We start from the raw sequence: 20,234 nt of genomic DNA on the forward strand, positions 1-20,234 counted from the left end.
CCATCAGCTCTAGATTGCTCTGTTTTTATCCAATTTCCTCGTCACTTTCTGTCTCCTCCATGCAAAAGGTAAACTGTGGTCTGGACACAATCTTATCCTATCTCATCTCAAACCCTGCTTCATCCATTATCTCGTGTCTTTCTTTCCTTCTTTTAATCTCTATCTTGGTCCTTCTCCACAGTCAAGAATCTCTCTTTGAGTTCAGTGTCATATGTGTTTCTTTCATTTTCATTGCTGAAAAATTTAAAAGAGTGATTTAAGCTCTTTCCTTGTTCACCATCCATGCTTTCTTTAGATGAATTTCAATTTGGCTTCTGTCTGTGTTATTGTATTGAAACTGGCCTCATTGTCAAACCCAGTGACCATTACTCTGTTTGCTTCCATTGGTCTCCATGAAGCGTGCCATGCGGCCTTGAACAGCTTTAACTTGCCTTTATTTGCAACCATCTCCCTTTTTGGCTCCTGTATGTCAGTACATTCCTTGTTCTCTCCCAACTCTGACATGATTGCTTTTCTCTTTGCTTCAGTCCCTAAGAACAGATGCTCCCTAGGATTCTGTACAAGGCTCACACAGTATACAAACATTAATTCAAGTTGGGTAATGGACATAACTATAGAGACTAAATCTATAAAACTGGTAAATGAAAACATAGGGGAAATCTTTGTAACCTTAGACAAAGATTGCTCAGATGTAACATAAAAAGCATAATCCATAAAAAGAAAAAAAGTTGACAAATTGGGCTTCGTCAAAATTAAATTTTCTGCTTTTAGAAAGGCACTGGTAAGAAGATGAAAAAAGCCTCAGATTGGGAGAAAATATTCATAAAACACATATCCATCCGATAAAGGACTTTCATCCAGAATATAAAGAACTCTCAAAATGCTCCTTATTAACTGACCTAGTAATATAGCTCCGAGGCCCTTTATCTTTCCCAAGGGGGCATTGCAAAAAATCTATCTTTTTTATCTGCTATCAGTATTCCCCTCCATTGGTCCTCACAATTATTGCAGCTTTACTATTACTACATATAATGTCTTATGCAATATGTTAGGTTATCTAAACAAGGCTGACTTCTTGTACACATGGCAAATGGATGGAGTATGCTCTTCTACGCAGAGCCAACTAATTGGAGTCTACATCTGAAGATATCTCAGAAACTCGTACCCGAGATTTTTTTTTTAAGTGCTGATAGCAGTTTATAATTATTGAGAGTTTCCTCTGAGGTTAAATTACTTGCCACAAGTCACACAGCCAATGTGTGGTAGGAATGCTACTTGCCACCAGACCTGCTGTCATTATAGACCTGGGCTTTATTTTGGCCTCAAGTTTTTCAAAAGGAGAGGTTAAATAGATACACACAGAGAAGAAAATGGACAAGTTCCTTGACACATTAATTTGCAAAAAACCTATGAAAAACAACTGCTTTGTGTACATATTGTATTCAGAACCTCCCTGCCCGTTTTTCGAGTTGCTTATTTTTATATACACTTATCAGCCTGCTAAACAGCATTATTGCTCTTGTTCTGTGTATTTCCTGTACCTTTCCCCCTCTACTGGCTCTTTTCCATCTGAACGTAAACAGGTTCTAGCTTTTCTGTAAAACCATCCCCCATTCCTCCACACACCCTCTAGCCACCACCATTTCTTCTTCAAACCAAGCTTTCCTCAAAAAATTACTCTCCTAGGATACTGTTCTTCTCCTGTTTCCCACTAGCTCATGTTAATTCTCCCAATACCCCCAACTTACACCCCAAACCCTCCTAGCAATTTTATAAACTATTATTTTATTCACAAAACTGAGACTGTATTTTATTCAGTTTGTAGCCTGATTTTTTTTCTACTTTAATATTATGGACTTTTTTCATATCATTACTTTTGAAGATCTTTTTACTGATGAATAGCATACATACAGAAATAAGTTCAATGACTTTTCATAAAACGCCATTAACATCCAGATCAAGAAATAGAAATTACATTAACATCTAGAATCTCCTTGCAACCCACTCCCTTCAGTCACTTCACCCAACTCCCCAAACCTATCCTGACTTCTAACAGCATAGATTGTTTTATGTGTGTGACATGTATGCAAATGGGTCACATAGTGTGTATATTTTGGGTCTTGCTCTTTGACTAAAAATATTGTTTATGAGATTCATTGATATTGTGTGCGGTTATAGTTCATTATTCTCCTTGTCATATAATATTCTGTTGTGTGAATATACATTATTAGGTTTTAAACATAATGTTATTGGCTGTATATTATTCCATTATATGGATATACTCTGATTAATTTGTTATTTCTATTATTTTTGTCAGGTTTACACTATTAGAAACAACCCTACATCTTTGTATAAATACTTAAAATAATATCTGACTACTCCTTAGAATAAATTCTAAAAGTGCATTTGCTGGCCAAAAAGATATAAACTCTAGCTCTGGCTGGTTTGTTCAGTGGTTAGAGTGTTGGCCTGTGGACCAAAGGGTCGCAGGTTCAATTCCTGATCAAAGGCATGTACCTCGGTTGCAGGTTCCTCAGCCCTGGTAGGGGCCCTTGAGGGAGGCAAACAATGGATGTGTCTCTCTCATGTCAATGTTTCTCTCTCTCCCCCAATCCCACTCCCTTCCACTTCCTCTAGAAATCAATGAAAAAATCTCCTTGGGTGAGGATTAAAAAAATAAAAGAAAAATATAAACTCAAACTCTTTAGAACCTCTTGATACATATTGCCAAATTGCTTTCTAGAAACCTTTTACCAGTTTTCTTCCTAACACAATACCTGACACACAAGAATTTAATAAATTTTTTTTTACTTATACTGAATGTATTAAGTCATATCCTAGGATCCATTTCTGAGTTTTTTGGTCATATTTCTTTTTTCTAGTTGATTATTATTTTATTAACTTAAATTTTTGAAAATTTAGTAGTGTATAGGGCACAAATTTCCCTCCTTACTCTTTTTTAAAAGTTAATGATTGTTCTTGCTTATTAAATTTATACCAGTAGAACTTTAAATATGTTGCTGAATTCAGAAAAAAAAGAACGTTATTGGAATTACCTTACTGGTATTTTTATACATTATGTGGGAAGAATTGACATATTTATATGTACATAAACCTATCCAGGAATAATTTTTCATTCAAGTATTTTTATTAAATGCCCCTCAATAAAGCTTTATATGTTTATTCACATAGGACCTGGTTTTTTAAAAAATATTTCCAAATATTTTATACTTTGTGGCTATTGGGAATTAGATAATTTTCTTCCATTATATTTTATAATGAGTTAGTTGAAAGTTACTGAATTTTATTATTAATCTTATATTCATACTCCTTACTGAACTTTTATGAATGCTAACAGTTTTTAGTTTGGGTTAGGGACCATTAATGCTTTGGGGCTTGGGATCATTTAGTTCCTAGATTCATAAAGAGAGAAATTGGTATCTGAAATAAAGACAGAAAAACAGTAACCTGCAAAACTATTTAAAAAATGTAGAATTCTGATCATTTGCAAAACTCCATTTTTCCCCATGCTTCTCTGTTTCTTTTTAGGAATATGGTACTTTGGGAAGAATTTTTTTTTAATGCTAAAAGAAAATAAACTTCAAAATAAATAAGGGAAAAATGAAATCTTTCACTTTCGTTTTCAGGTTCCCCCTCCCCCCCTTATATTCTCATTTCTTCTGGATATTTTTCATGGTTCTCTACTTATGCCATTTATTTATCTGAAACCTTTATATGTGTGTGAGATACACATGTTTGTGTCATATGTTGTCTTATGTGTCACCAGAGGTAAGAAAATATGTCTAGGTCATGGATATACATGCTATTGCAAATATAATAAAAGCAAACTTTTTCTTAGTTACTTTTAATTTTTTTAAACTTTTAAATTTGTTTTAACTTTTATTCATTTTAAATTGTAAGTTTTATGCTTAATCTTAAGAATAGTTTTAAGTACCTAGAAACTTGAGCCACAAATGTAATCAGAATAATACTTTAATCCTACTTAATACATATTATTGACCTTCTGTGCCTACATCAGCAACAAACAATAGCAGAATGTCTGGTGCATAATCTCTTGTGTAGATACACATAACTCATTGGACAAGCCTGATCTAGAAATGAACTATCCTGTTTTGAGGTGGTAGTTAGGCCAAAGAGACTATCTAGGGTTTTGTTTAATCCTTGTAAGAGACAGGCTGGTTGCACTGTCTTGTCTAATTTGTAAAATGAAACTAGGTCAGATCAATTACAGATAGTTGTAATTTGCTTTAAGTGGTCTGTAAGCCAAGGCTGGTGTTATTAAAATACATATTTCCTCTGTCAAAATAAAAACAAATCGCTATCTCTATAATGACAGTAGAGTTGGAATATAAGAAGTTAAGAATCCTATCTTTTGTAGACTAGAAATACTTTTAATAAGGTGGTTGCTGTAGGTGTGTGTCTGTGGGTGTTTGTTAAGCTTTGGGGCTGGGAGGTGAGAGTGAGAATGAACAATGAGGACACTGTGTTCCAGATCTCACTTATAAAATGGGTTTGCAAGCAGGGATGGAGGACATCAGGCAAGATAAGCTCAAAATTTGCTTTCCTGTTTGAACTACCAAGAGTTTTAGTTTAAAAAAAAAATCAACTGTTGGAAATTGTAGAGGTAAAGTGACATGCTTTCATTCAAAAGATGTAAAACTGGTTCCAGTTTCTTAAGAGAAAATATAAATGAAACATCAGAGGCAGCAATAATTACACCAATGGCATGCCTAAAAACCAAAAACAAAACTGCTTCAACAGGCACCCTGTTACACGTGGTATTCAGTTTGTTTTGCCCGATGTCATAAAACGTTTAGTGTATTTCTGGTTAAGTGAAAACAAAACCAGAAATAGACATTGTCTACTCAAATTCAGTACATTCACCAAAAGGGAGCACAAAGAAGAAATTTAAGGTGATAAATGGATCCAGTTTGCCTATGACAGTATGCCATTCTGAAGCTGCATATTGTTCATGGAGAGAATGTAGAGTGAACTGTTTCCTTTTATAATTATTTTTAGAAAGAACATGGGTCTTGAACCCAAACACTTTAGTTTGAATACTGGCCCTACCACTCAGACATTTTGTGATGCTGGGAACTTTAAAATCTTTTTCATTATTTTCTTTACCTGTTAAATAAACAAAATTATTTCTCTTTCATGAAGTTGTTGTAAAGAGATTGTCTCTTTTCATGAATTGTCACAATTTCATTGAAAAGTAGGAAAAATTTGCTTAAAATCTTTTGAGGAAAAGTGCTATATAAGAAAATGAAACCAGACCAGCCTGATCACACATTACTGTCTTCCTCCGAATGTGTCTTTAAATTAGTCTCTGCCCCTCCTTCCCTGATTATCCGAACTGTGTTGGAGTTTCTGTTGCCCGTGAAACGTCCCTGGGGAACTGTGTACTACTTTCTGGTATAGGCATTTATATGTGAAAATGGCCAGAGGTGAAAGGTGAAGGGTTAGTTTTGTTTGGTGGGTGAGTTAAAGGATCCATGGAGATCTCTACCCCTACCTCTGTCTCTATCTTTATATCATATCTATATATTCCAGTCATCCTAACTATTTCTCTCCTATTTTCTGTTTATTTTTAAATAATTTGAAACTTACAGAAAAGTTACAAAACGAATACAAAGAGCTTTTTGTTTTACCATTTGAGAATAAATTAGCAATACGATGTGTCACTACTTTTGAATACTTTAGTGTGTATTTCCTAAATAGGGCTATCTCCTGTATCAGTCATCAAAATCAGGAAATTAACCATCCCAGCCAGAGACCCCCATTTATGTTTTTTCCAAATGATGTACTTTATAGCAAAGAGATCCAGGTCAGAATCACATGTTGCATTTAGTTATTATGTCTCTTTAATCTCCTTCAATCTGGACTAGTTCCTCAGTCTTCCCTTAACTTTCAGTATCTAGATACTTTTGAATATTACAGGCCAGTTATTTTGTAAAATACCTCTCATTTCCTCGAAATTAGATTTAGGTTATACATTTTTGTTAGGAATATCATAGGATTGATGTGTTTGCATTGCATCTAATTATTGGCTAGTGCACAATTCCTATTTGTTATATTACTAGAGATGTTAACCACAATCACCTACTTAAGGTCCTATCAGATTTTGCTATTGTAAAATTATTCATTCTCTCTTTTTAATCAGTATTGGGGAGGTTGCTTTGAAACTATGTAATATTCTGTTCCTTATCAACCTCCTCCCATTCACTAGTTTCAGCACATCTATGCTTCTTGGCTGAATTAACTATGATAGGTGCCAAATGGTAATTTTTCTAATTCCTTCTCCATTCATCAGTTGGCATTCCACTGCAAGGAAAAGCTACCTCCTCTTATTTATTTATTATTTTATTTATATCAGTATGGGTACATGGATTTTAAAAATTATTTTATTATTTATGGATATTTTTAATGGATTATAATCTGTTACTAGAATTATTTTGATGCTTTACATGTCCCATTTTGGCCAGTGGGAGTCCCTTCAAATTGTCCTCCTCATTCTTGGAGCACTTCCTGGCACAATGAGATGTTCCAGGCCCACCTTTACCCTGCTTGTATTTCAGTAGCCTGAATCAGACCATGTGGCCACAGCCTCCCCAAACCCTCCTCTCCTCGCTTGGGCTCCAAAATCCTATTACTGCTTACTTCCTAGGACTCAAGAAAGAGAGGCAAGGAGGAAGAAAGACCAGATAGATAGATAGGCAGGCCGACTGACTTAAAAAAAAAGTTCTGCCCATAAAAATTGGGAAATAAACAGACTAGCTCTCCAGTGTTACAGGGAAACAGGTAATCGGATAATTAGAAATGATGAATAAGCCCCAAATAACTTATTTTAATTTTGGAATGTGTCTTAGTCCAATTCGGGCAGCTTATAAACAACAGAAGTTTTTCACAGTTCTGGAGGCTGGGAAGTCTCAGCTCAAGATCCCAGCACAGTCACTTTCTGGTGAGAGTCCTCTTCCTGGTTCATGCCTTCTTGCCAAGTCCTCACATCTAGGGAGCTCTGTGGGGTCTCTTTATAAGGGCACTAATCCCATTCATGAGGGCTCCACCCTCAAGACCTAATTACCTCCCAAATGCCCCACCTCCTGATAGTGTCATTTTAGGGAATCAGGGTTTCAACATAGGAATTTTGAGGGGATACAGACCATAGTGGGATGTTTTTGTTTTCTACTGATATTTCAATATGGGTGTGTTTCCTGCTTTTGAGAACTAGGGCCTAAACCAACCTAAGTCCTCCTGCTTTTTATCTCTTATGCTAATACACTATTTCACAGTCTGAGAAACTTCTTATTAAGCACACTATTTGCTATAATCTTAGAATCAGGCTTAACAAGGAACCATACCTATTCCGTATGCTTCTCTTCCTGACTTGTCTGTCTGCAGATCAGTTGGCACTGTGCAGAGAAGGAAGCATTCAGTATGCTCCTCCTCAGGAAGCCTTGTTGGAAGACCCGCTTTCTGCTCGTTCCTTAGATGGAGAGCCTCTAGGGGCTCTGCTCTCACGGGGACTGGTGTGCTTTCTCCTAGGGGTGGGGGGTGGGGGGAGGGTTTGAGAGCCACGTGGGGGGAGAGGGTTTGAGAGCCACGAGAGGGAGGTTTGCTTTATTAAGTCTATAGGTGGTTACAGTGGGCAACTGGGAGGAGAGAAGGAATTGGATTGAGCAAGTTGATTTGAATGAAGCAGCTTCTCTTAAGACAACTTTGCATAACAGCTGGTCGGTTAGTATGTTTGTCTTTACCATCTTAGCCCTTTAAGCTTAAAAAAAAAGATATTTGAGATTGGAACTTTATGTGTCGCCATTAGGCACATGTCCAGGTGCATTCTAATTTTGCTGAACCTGTCCCTATATGAGTTTGACTGTTTTAGGAACCTCATGTAATAGAATCATACAGTATTTGTCTTCTTGTGACTGACTTATTTTACTTGGTATAATGCCTTTAAGGTTCATCCATATTGTAGCATATGTCACAATTTCCTTTTATAGCTGAATAATATTCCATTGTATGTACGTACCACAGTTTGTTTGTCCATTCATCTGTTGATGGACACTTAGATTGCTTCCACCTTTTGGCTCTTGTGAATAATGCTGCTATGAACATGGGTGTACAGATATTTCTTCAAGACTCTGCTTTCAATTCTTGGGAACTTACCTTATTGAGCCTCAACCTTAGCACAGAGATATGTCCTCTGTAAATAGGTATTTATACAAGTGTGAGGGAGGGAGAGACTGGGGGAGGGCACCATCATTTCAAAAATTAGGTGATGATCTGCCAGTTTTGTAAGGGCATCTCAGTGAGTCAGCTTCAGTGTTTTCCAAAGTATTGTCCGTGAACCCCTGCTGTAGGGCCTCCTGGAATGCTTGCTAGGCTCTTCACCAAACTTCACAAGTTTGCATCTCCTGTGAGACTCAAGAACTTGCACCCCAGGTGATTCTGACACACAAGGAAACGTGAGGTTCACTGTCCCACGGGCCAGGGGATCTCAGAATGTTCCTGTTTGTGCACGCGAAGGCCCTGCTCTCTGCTGCTTCCAGCCCCTGGTCCCCCGTGGGGCACATTCATCCCAGCCCATGACTCACTTTCGTTTCCACTCTGTCTGTATATTGTAGCCCAACTAAAAATTCTATACATTTAGCAAAGGATGGCCCGGCTGAGTTTGCAACGCTAACTCAGGCCCTTTTAGAGTCCTTCCTCGGGATGCTAATTGGTGATTCTCTGTTGCTGCCTGCCTGCTTCTCTAGCCAGTGGGCTCATGAAGAGGTTAGGACTTCCTCCCTCGGCGTACCTGAGTTATTAAAGGGACCAAGTCTCTTCTCTTATATGAACATTTTAAATATGACATAGTATGTTGTAACCCTCAGGAAAGTATTTCACACATTTATACTGTATAACTGAATGACAGGTGTGACATCTTCAATAAAACCAACCAGATTCTTTTGTGTTTTGAAATCAAACTGTCTTCATCTAGTTATCACATCATACCACCTCATATCTACCACATGTGGCTTTGCTTCTAATTGTGATCTGTGATTGGCAAATGATTCACTTTTTTAATATCAACTTTTCTTCAAATAATGATGCATTTTCAGAAATATTCTCTTCATACCTTTGTGTAAGTTAACATTTTGACTTCTGTCAAAAGTAATGATACTGGCTAGTGATATACTTTTTTTTTTTTAATGAAAGGAGTTGGGGCAAAAAAACAACAAAAAACTCTTAATAAGGAAACTTATTTTTGTTATGGTTGGTCACCTTTTTCACAGCATGCTCAATTCAACTTTTTGTGCCTTACCTGATTTTGTACTCCTATAATTTAAAAAATATATATATTTATATTGATTTCAGAGGAAGGGAGAGGGAGAAAGATCAGTGATGAGAATCATTGATCGGTCGCCTCCCGCACACCCCCTACTGGGGATCGAGCCCACAACCTGGGTATGTGTCCTTGACTGTACTCAAACCTGGAATCCTTCAGTCCACAGGTCAGTGCTCTATCCACTGAGCCAAACCAGCTAGGGCTGTACCCCCATAATTTTTTCTTTTTGGGTTCATTTTTATATCCAATTCTTGTGGTTTCCATTTGCTTGTTTGGAATCTTTCTAGAATGTCAATGCTGAGAGGGCAGAGATGATATCACTCTAGTTCACAGGGTGCCCAGCATGATGTATGGCACATAGTGTGTGTGTGTCTAATTTTTATTGAATGAATGAAATTTAACTTGAAGCTTGGTGATATATTTAACTTGGTAATATAGTTCATATACCGCTTTTATTGGTTCTACTAGAAATGTTCTCTACAGTTTTCTGTATCAACCTGTAAACTACATTTCAAGAGATTGAGAAGCTTACCTACCTAATATCTCTGGTTGGACCTATTGATGCTACAGGTTGAGATACACATTTGATTTCATGGGGTCACTTATTTCTCTATGTTGAAAACTGACCGAGCAGAACTCCTGGCATGAAACAGTAATTTCACAAGTTTATTCTATTGGTTGGAAAGGAAACTGAACACTCCTGAGTGTGACTGACTTGATCCCATGTATCTCCAGCCTAGGTCTGCATTATTGGTGATGAATCAATGCCATCCTTGCCCACAACTGGCAGCATGTTTGAATCTTTGCTGCAGAATACCAGATAACCTGGTAGCGTGAGCCTATTTCCCCCCTCTTTATAAATTCAGGCTTCAAGCTGTGTGCACTGAAAATCCTCTCTGTGTCAGTCCTGTTTGTTTTCAGCAGAGCCCATGGAATCTGTTGTCCGTGGACTGCTCAGAGTGGCCCTTGGCAGAGATTTCTTTCAGCAGCATTTTGGGATCCAGGGTCAGGAATGGTCAGCCCAACTTACTCTCACAGTATATAAATTTACTCTGATTTAGGAAACATTAACACAAAAGCTTTGAAGCCAGATTTGTACAGCATGATCCAATATTGTGCAAATGTGCATGTGCAAAATGAATTTGGCCTTGGTGTTTCTAGTCTTCTAGCCTAAAAGTAAGAATGTCTAAGCTTAACTGTTTAACATAGTGTTAAATGCTTAAATGATGTTTTTGCATTGCTTTAAGATCTTCCAGGAAAATTATTACCCATAACTACAAAGCAACAAGACTCAGACCTAAAGAAATCTGTGGAATCCCAGGACAAGTTAATTAAGAACAGGCCAATAGGACTATAAGTGGGTCTGACCTCAGTTGGATTTGCTGGAATTCTTACTTTCCTGAGTAAAATGCCTTTAAGAATTCCCTGTGACCATAAGATTTTAAGGTTTAGCTCTATGATTAGCAAGCAAGGTTTAGCTCTATGATTTCAATAGCATTCATAAAGTTAAAATCTTAACATGATGCCTAAAAATTGAATATAAATATGTATTAAATTTAAAATTCACACTAATATCTCATAAAGTAGATTTCCTATTCAATTGAAACCTTAATTTAAAATTTTCTTCATAATTTAACCATTTATAATTATTTTATAAGCTCTTAGTGAGTGTATATGTAGAATTATCTTTCTTATTGCCCACCCCCCTCCCACACAGTCAAATCAACAGATGTTTATGGAGTATTCACTTTATTATCAGAATGATGCCAATGTATTAGTTGTATTGCATCCTTAGTAATTTTGGGTGTAACAGTTTTGGTATGCCAATTGAATATGTTCTTGGTGCCATTATAATTTTCTTCTTGCTAATTCCCAGTCACCCTTTTCTTATGTTTGTTTGCTAAATAGAGTATTCCTTCCTCTATGGCTTGGCTATTCCCTCCTGGCTCATTTTTTTGAGGGGGTTATAACAATTATCATCAGAATCCTGACCTCACAGCAGCAGGCTCCTGAGAAGGGCATGTCTTCAGCAGTTAGTACTTTTGTCTTTTCTTTATTTCAACTTTTTTAAAAAAAAATATATATTTTATTGATTTTTTAACAGAGAGGAAGGGAGAGAGAGAGTTAGAAACATCGATCAGCTGCCTCCTGCACACCTCCTACTGGGGATGTGCCTGCAACCAAGGTATATGCCCTTGACCGGAATCGAACCTGGGACCTTTCAGTCCGCAGGGCGACGCTCTATCCACCGAGCCAAACCGGTTTTGGCAATTCCTCCTTTTTTTTTTTTTTATTACAGTGGAAATTTGGGAGTAAGTGGACAATATTAGGAAAAGTAGAAGGAAAAACTGAACTGGGGGAGACTTAAATATAAAGCATGTTGGACAACTCAAGTTTTTTTAAAATCTATTTTTATTGATTTCAGAGAGGAAGGAAGAGGGAGAGAGAGATAGAAACATCAGTGATGAGAGAGAATCATTGATTGGCTGCCTCCTGCACGCCTCCTACTGGGGATGGAGCCCACAACCCTGGCATGTGCCCTGGCCAGGAATCGAACCCTGACTTCCTGGTTCAGAGGTGGACGCTCAACCACTGAGCCATGCTGGCCGGGCTCAAGTTTTGATAAGTAATGGGAAGCCGCATATTATCTAATTATTTGGCATTGTCAGCAAACTTGGATTCTAATACCTAAGTTTGCCATTCTTAAATAGATATAGGAAAGCCAGCTCTGTCCACTGTCCTGAAGACTCAGTGAGATGACCGTGAAGGCCTCTCCAGCACCTCTCCTCTGCTGAAGCTAATGGCCACAGCCACATGACAAAGGCTGGACAGCAGTTGACACCAAGACACACCTTTATCTTGCCCCAACTCCTCTCCCTTCTCTGCAATTAGGGTTTAACATGTTTTCTCATTGAATCTTTGTAACCTCAGTGTGTATCATGAGTCCCATTTTTCAGATGAGGAAAGTGAAGCTCTGAGAAGTTAAGTAACTTGCACAAGGTCATGGATTTGGTAAAGGATTTGGGTCGAGATCTGTCAGATTCCAAGCCATTCTTTTGCCACAGTGCCAGGCTGCCTGGTGTAATGAGTGTGTGACTGAAAAATGAAAAGGAGTTAATGGAGTGGCCATGCCACTGTTCTTTCCACTACTTCACTGGGTGAATGACTAATAAGCAAACCCTCCCAGAGGGTATTTGCATTTTAAAAGAGGAGCTCATTAACCCTAATGAATCTCTAATTGGTGGAATTTGTGGAGGAGATATTTCTGAGCACTGGGGTTTTCTCTTGTCTTCAAGGTGTTTGGCTATCCTTTTCCTTGCTGTAGATGATCAACTGTTCTGGCATCGGAAGTATGTAGTAGAATGCAGTCACATAATGTTAGTCTGCTGCAACTGCTACTGAATAGATGAACAGGGCGTTGTGAAAAGAATCATCTAAAGGAAAGTGAGTGTGGGTTAGTATTGTGTAAAACGAATGTTCAAAAGCTAAGTAACAAATTTGGCCATGTGGAGGGTTTTCTGAAGGGTCAGGTAAAAATATCTATCTATCTATCTATCTATCTATCTATCTATCTATCTATATATAAAAGCCTAAGCGACCATTAAGCCCTGATGACTGGACAGTAGCTATGATGTGCACTGACCACCAGGGGGCAGATGCACAATGCAGGAGCTGCCCCCTGGTGGTTAGTGCGCTCCCACAGCCAACCTCCTGTGGTCCTTCCCTACTCCCCCCTCCAGTCAGCCGCCTGGATTGGTCCTGATCAGCCCGATCGCAGGCCAGGCCGAGGAACCCCACCCATGCATGAATTCATGCACCGGGTCTCTAGTATGTCATAATCAATTTTAACTTTGGAAATGTTATATCACCATCATCCATGGTGTGTTCATAGACCTCTGCAATATGTTTAATAGGTATTCAGTGAATATAATGGCTCCACAGTCATTGTGAAAAAAATTAAACTTTTTACTAAATAATTTCTCAGAGCCTTTAATATGCTAAAGTAAATTGGAAAACAACTAAAAGGGAACACATTCTACAGGTTTTCCTCATACTTTTGACCATAGAAATATTTTTTCCAGGTGAACCCCTTGAAACTTGTGTTTTGTAGACTATATTCTAAGGTATCGAGTTCTAGGTAATTTTTCTCTAATCAAGAAAAGAAAGAAAAGGTTTTTTGTATTCACATCTTTTCATCGTGAGCAGGCCCAACCCTGTCCACACCAGTCCATTCCTAGTCCTGTTGGGCTCTAGTATGTTCCAGTATTAGCATGCCTCTTTCCCAGATAAGATACGGCCACTTTCAGAAGAAAAGAAAAAAAAAACCCCACACATACAAAAAACCACATTCTCATTTTTATTGCCAATAAAGCTGGTGTTGAAGAATGTGGCTTCTAAAAGGAACAAATAGGTTTCCTAATCTGAAACCCAGAATTAGATTGAGCTCCATCCAGTTGCAGGATATGCTGGGCTGGGCAGGCTTCCCGCGTGGGAGGAAGTCCCTGTGGAAGGTCAGAGCGGAGGGAGCCATGTGTTCTCTGAGGTCCTCCCATTCTCAAGACAAGGGGAAAAGGGAGGGGCAGAACCACACAGCCAAGTCCTCCCAAATCACCAACCCCAGGACTGGAGTAGAGGGAGGCCTGCCCCCTCCCCCCGCCCTGAAACAAGTTTGTTCTAGGTGACCCAAATAGGCATGTGGGTTTCCTTCTCATCACTGGGGATTTCTCTCTTTTCCCTCTTCCCTTTTCCCTAAGTGCTCACTCTTCACTGCCTTCTTTCTTCTCAACTCAATTCACCCAGTAGAAGGGATCATGATGATAGTCTAATGACTGTCCCTTCCTCATCTCCTTATAGAATTCAAACACAATTCAGCCTTTTATCTGAAAAGGTGGAGTACATATATTCTCTAATACGGGATCAGGAAATTACAGCCTGGCAGTGATCTTTGTAAATACAATTTTATTGGGACACAGCCTCCCTCATTGGTTTATATATTGTCTGTGGCTGCTCTCAGCTACAATGGTAGAGTCAAAAAGTTGCAGCCAAGAAAGTGTGGCCCATAAACCTAAAATGTTTTCTCTCCAGCTGTTTACAGAAAACAGTAGCCAACCCCTAATCTAAAATATAGATGAATTTCACTTCAGTTCTTTAAGTCCTGAAAGAGCTTCATTAGTATGTATAAGTAGCCTCTATCATTTACTCACTCTAAATAAAAACTATATTTTAAACCAAGAAAATGGCACCTTGTAGTATAAGAGGGATTTTGCCTCTTAGGAAATTGTTTCTCGCCTTACAAACTTCTAGAAAAGTATCCAGGGGACTGTGTTTGCTCTGAAGGACTGGAAGAAGGACAGCGGCTTGCCCTGGTCAGAAGTATTTACCATCAGCATTGGAAGGGGATGAGAACAGATAATCTGTGGGGCCTGCGGCAGAACAAAGGAATAGAGAGAAGGATCTAGGGGCCCAGGGCGTTGGACCAGCCCAGGATCCTGTTTTCAGAGAGCAGGAGCCCTAGCTCTTCTCCTCTCACCCTGCTCCCTAACTCAGAGAGGTGCTTCCCCACCTCAGCCCATCCCTCAGAGCCTTCCACAGAATCCCCAGAGATGGCGACACCGGGTTCTGGTCCTACCGAGACTGCCTTCTACCTGGGAGATCTGGGCATTTCACCGAGTGCTCTGGCCCTGAGGGTTCACTCACCAGTAATCTGGGGGCTTGGGGTGGGGAGAATGTTTTACTGAACCAGAGCAAGAATCCAATGTGCTGGGATCCAGAAGGCTTTATGAAATGCGAAGTACTGTGAGATGGTGGTGGGTTTTGTTCTTTTTAAGCAGCTGATTTGCCAATGAAAATTTTGAATCTATCCAGCATGTAAATTAGAGCTAACTGATGTTTGAAAACTAAAGTACCTTATTTCACATTTGTCCCATGCATCTTTCTTTTATAAAAGTGCCTAACTTTCATGTGGGTTATAAAAAATGGACAAAATAACTGAATTTTTACCATGACAGAATAATTCATCAGTGGGAGGAATAAAACTTTAAAACTTTATTTCTTTGTGACTTTTCTTTTCTGCTGTTTGTGTAGTTTTCCTTTTGTGCCTTTGTTTATAGAGACTCTTGCAAAAGGCATTTTTCCTTGTAATCAGTTATTGTTCTATCTGAGTCATCGCCAGACATGGCATTTCAGTCAATAGTGATTCTAGAGTCGCTTCCAGGCAGATGTGCTGTGTGATGCTGGGAACACTGGTGATAGCTGTTCTGGCTATTCAGGCTGTAGGAGAACCAGGGAAAGTCTTGTATAGATACACACCTTGAAATCAGAAAGTGGCAAAGGAAGCACATTGAATGCTTTTAGCCAAATGATTTTAGCCCAATAAAGTGTTCATGTGGCTGTGGGATGGAGTAGTAATCATTTTGAAAGGTAAAAAAAAAAATTGTTCTTGAGGTTTTTTTAACCTAAAAGGCAACAAAGCTTTCATTTCCGGTGATTTGTATTTTCCTAGCATCATGCATGGGCGTTATGAAACACACCCTGACCTCATTGTACATTACCTTGGCTATTCATGCTGCCATGCTCTCCACCCATAGCCAAGCAAACTGAACTCCTTGTTCATTGGTATTGCTGCCTGGGATCTGCTTATCCCTAACTTCCAGAGAGAAGCGGGTTTCTGAAAATAAGATCTTCTTTATAAGCAAAGAAATGGTTTAAACACTTAAAAATCAAAATAGTTTAGTGATATCCTAGGTCCCAAAAGTAGGTTGATTTAATTTTCAATTAAAACTAACTATTATCTTTTTCATATAAATATTCATTAAATTGATTGGGGTGACATTGGTCAACATGAACATGTAGGTTTCAGGTGTGGGTTTCTATGTTACAAGATCTGTATATTGTACCGTGTGCCCATAACCCAAAGTCAGATCTTCTCCTGTCACCTCATATTAGGAACCCCTTCTCCCCCACCTCTTCCCTCTGGCAGTTACCACACTGCTGTCCGTGTTCTCGAGTGTCAGTTTTGTATCCAACATATGAGTGAAATCATATAGTTCTTAGCCTTTTCTGATTGATTTCACTTAGCATAATGTTCTCAAGGTCCATCCATATTGCTGCAAATGGTTAACTGTATTATAGATGTAACCCAAAAGTTCCTAATGCTTTTGTTTTAATATGATTTTTTAAAAAAAATCATTAACTGTTTTTAAAATCTAATAAGTTATGCCACAATTATGGATCACTGGTAATAATACATTATCATGGTATTTCATAAATTTGCCTTTTAGGTTTCACAAATATGTTTTAGAAGAAAGAGACTAACTGGATGCTGAAATAGTTTTTATTACATACCATTTAGTATTACTTTGTCACAGTTTTATAGACTAGAAACCATAAAGAGAAGTTCACTAATTCAGCTAGTGTTTATTAAACACCTATTATGTGCTCTGTCCTGGCCAGCTATTTATGTTACATATAGCTGAGAACAAAGCTTTTAGGCTGGAGTATGTATTAATGTGCTTGGATTTTAAGCACTTTGGGGCGTTCCTTTATCCTAAGTAAAATAACTGTTTAAGTAAATAAACTACCCATTTAATTATTGCTTCATGATTTTAGAATTTAACAGAATTTTATTTAATCCTTTAACATTTACACAAGGTTCTTTCTTCCTTGGTAAACTCAACTTTTGTATTTCATAGGGAAAAGTTAACCTCAGCCTTTCTTACTTTCATACTTTATCTCCAATCAAGATCTGTGACCTTCCTTCTATTAACAAATTCCTAACCTTTAGTATCAGCCAAGTCATCTTCTATGAATTTTGTAATTAACCTGTTGTGGACATTCCTGAGCTGGCTTAATTTTATGGGACAAGCAATTTACAAATGACTAAGTTAACCCCTCATTATGCTTGCAAGAAATAGGCTAATTGTTTCTTTACTTGCCCTGTGTTAATCACGGATCATTAGTGATAATAAATAAAAATCGGCCATTAACAAATTAGATTATGCTCATACTTACCTATGTTTGTGTTTGTCCTGTGTCCTTGGAGCCAGCCTAGTCACCAACTTCCTTTAATAGCAGAACTCACCCAGGCACAGCCTTAGGAGTCAAAGTATAACTGAGGGCCAGTTTATGAATTTGTTCGTTATTCTTTCCTGCTGTAAAGATTGTTCAACATTTGGTTAATTATTACATGCAAATATATGTATCTACTTAGAGGCAAATCCACAGATATACAAAACCTTATAAAGCATAAACCTTATAAAAAACTAATTTGGAGGACAGTTATATTATAAAGACTTTTAATTTGAAAATAATTTGTCTTTAAATTATAAACTTTCCTAGTTTATTTGAAATATGACTTGATTTACAAAATGTGAATTCACTTCATTTGTCCAGTGTAAACCTTTATATAACAGGATATATTTCTGATTTACATTGTATGTATGTGTGTGTATTTATGTATGTGTGTGTGTGTGTATTTGATATCTGAGACCTCAATAAAATTACTATTCTTAAAAATTCACTTATTTACTTTTAACAAAGGAAATAGTAGTTGATTCCATAATGTGAAACATATAATATCAAAAGATATTTCAAAGAAATAGAAGACAATTTGGCCTCAATGAGATGATAAAGTTTTCTATTTTGTTTTTCTTTTGCTTCTTAGGAGAGACAGAAAATGAGCAGAGAATGGCAGCAAGAGGTACAACTTCAGAAGTAGAAGGCAACCAACCGGTAAGTGAAACTCCCTATGAGTCCTTTCGGGGCGAATCTGAACGAGTCACGGTGACTATATATTTCTCTGAGGATGAACAATCACTTCTACTCTTGCTATGCAGACTGGTGTCTAGGTACCAAGAAACAAGTCATCTGCTCTAAGTCAGGGATGACAATAAAGCATGACTTCCCAAGCGCTAAGCTTTCCTTGTGTTGGAAATAGAAACTTCCTGCTGAAAAAAGAGAAATAGAGCATTCAGGTTAAAACATTTGAACTATTTTTAACTGAGTGGTTATTTTCTAATACATTTGAATAAATAGATAATGTGTGAACCTATAGGGGAAGGTTTGAAAATAACCTATTGGGAACTATATTACATTACCATTTCCAGCATCAAAATGCAGTCCTTGACGTTGTTCTGTAGAAAGACTAGGGTATTTGTTCTTTTCCACATGAAAAAGCTATTTGCTCCTTGAGAGTTCTTGAAAATGTCATCAGGACACTTTGGTGTACTATGTAAAAATGTACTAATTTTATTTAATCACTGAAATAATGTTTAAGACTTAGGGGGAATGTTAATTTTTAGGGCGGAAGGGATATCCATGAGTTTTGAAACTTTCTACATGCTGACATACCTCTACTTACATTCTACTGTAGCGCATAAGGGTATTGCTGTATACAGTGGAGTGGGGTCAGGGGCCTGGCCTGTTTGCTTCATCTCCATATCCCCAAAGCCTAGAACAGAGTAGACAGTCAAGATTTGTTGAACGAATGCATGAATGAATACAATCATGAATTGTAAGTAGCCAGTAATATGTGTTTTAAGAAGAGATATTTTTATTTTTTTATATTCAGATTTTCCATAATGAATGAATGTTTTATAATCAAGAAGAACTTATTTAAAGAGAGATGTAGGGAGGAAATTTATGCAGAGGAAGAAAAGTGTCGTCTTTCCCATAGAACTGCATTAGTTTTTCATTCATGCATACAACAAATATTTATTAAGCACTGACTGTCTTCAAGGCACCGTATAAGGAGTATACAGTGGTGAAAAAAACACAGATACAAGGACAAAGAAATACGTTCCATCTATACATTGAAGTAGCTTGATCTCTTTCATGTATTCAAACATTTTGTGACTGCTGACCATAAGTAGCATCTTTGATGGGAAATAAAGGTTGGTGTATTTGAACTTTGGGAAAGAACCACCAGAATGGTTTAGAAATCATCCATAATTACTGAGTTTAATTGCTTAGTTATGGGATTCACTGGGAATGTCTGAAGTACTTGGTTATCTTTCAAAGTTGATTCATTGATGGAAAGAATTCCAAGGTTAATAACTCTTAAGGGAAGAAACTTTTGAGATTATGATCCTCCCATGCTCATTATTATGCTGTTTTCTAGTCTATTATACAACCAGTTCTTAAAGAGTGGGTTTGTATACTCATGCTGTAAGAGATATTTCAGAAGTGCCTTCTATTTGAGTGGCGGCTGGACATTCAGAGGGTAGTGTTTGCTATCAGAGAGCTTACTTATGTAGCAAAAAGTAATGGGGAGACTGCAAATGAGACCACAGGGGTAAATCCAGTACAAGAGGCTAATAATAAAGTCCTTTAGAGTCTGTGTGATTTGCCACAGAAAAGCCAAATAATCATTTACCTCAACCTTCAGTGTCTAAAATGGAATTCATTCCTCTCCTTTAAAGACCCCAAAACAAAAACATTGCTGCATGTTCCCCACCGTCGCCCCATCCCACAGTCTCCCTTGATCAGTCAAGGTAAATCTTATCCAGTCTCATGGTGTAATATCTATGTAGCCCTGGCCTGTTTTTCTCAGTGGTTAGAGCACCAGCCATGGACTGAAGGTTTGCAGATTCCATTCTGGTCAAGGGCACATACCTTGGTTGCAGGCTAGATCCCCAGCCCCTGTCAAGGCACATGCTGGAGGCAACCAATGGATGTGTCTCTCTCACATCAATGTTTTTTTCTCTTTATCTATCCACCTCCCTTCCACTCGCTCTATAAATCAGTGGGAAAATATCCTTGGATGAGGATTAACAATGAAAGATAAATTAAATTAAATAAAAATATTTTTAGTTAGAGGCTGATGACTGCCAAAGTCTATCTGCACCTAGACCTATCTCCTGAACTCTACACTATGTCCAAC

The 20,234-nt window shown here is 37.9% G+C and overlaps 1 protein-coding gene across 8 annotated transcripts in view; it reads left to right on the forward strand.

Annotated features, from left to right (window-relative positions):
* The window catches only part of UMAD1 (UBAP1-MVB12-associated (UMA) domain containing 1), a 152,821-nt gene that overhangs the window by 79,943 nt on the left and 52,644 nt on the right, over positions 1-20,234 (forward strand). For all 8 annotated transcript variants that reach the window (XM_023750754.1, XM_023750753.1, XM_023750755.1 and 5 more), the window contains exon 2: positions 18,018-18,085. In XM_023750754.1, the coding sequence (XP_023606522.1) occupies positions 18,041-18,085 (45 nt within the window). In that variant the 5' untranslated portion in view covers positions 18,018-18,040. The remainder of the gene's footprint in view (positions 1-18,017; positions 18,086-20,234) is intronic.

Source organism: Myotis lucifugus, unplaced genomic scaffold (assembly GCF_000147115.1).
Source record: "Myotis lucifugus unplaced genomic scaffold, Myoluc2.0 scaffold_15, whole genome shotgun sequence".
In the NCBI taxonomy this organism is placed as follows: domain Eukaryota; kingdom Metazoa; phylum Chordata; class Mammalia; order Chiroptera; family Vespertilionidae; genus Myotis; species Myotis lucifugus.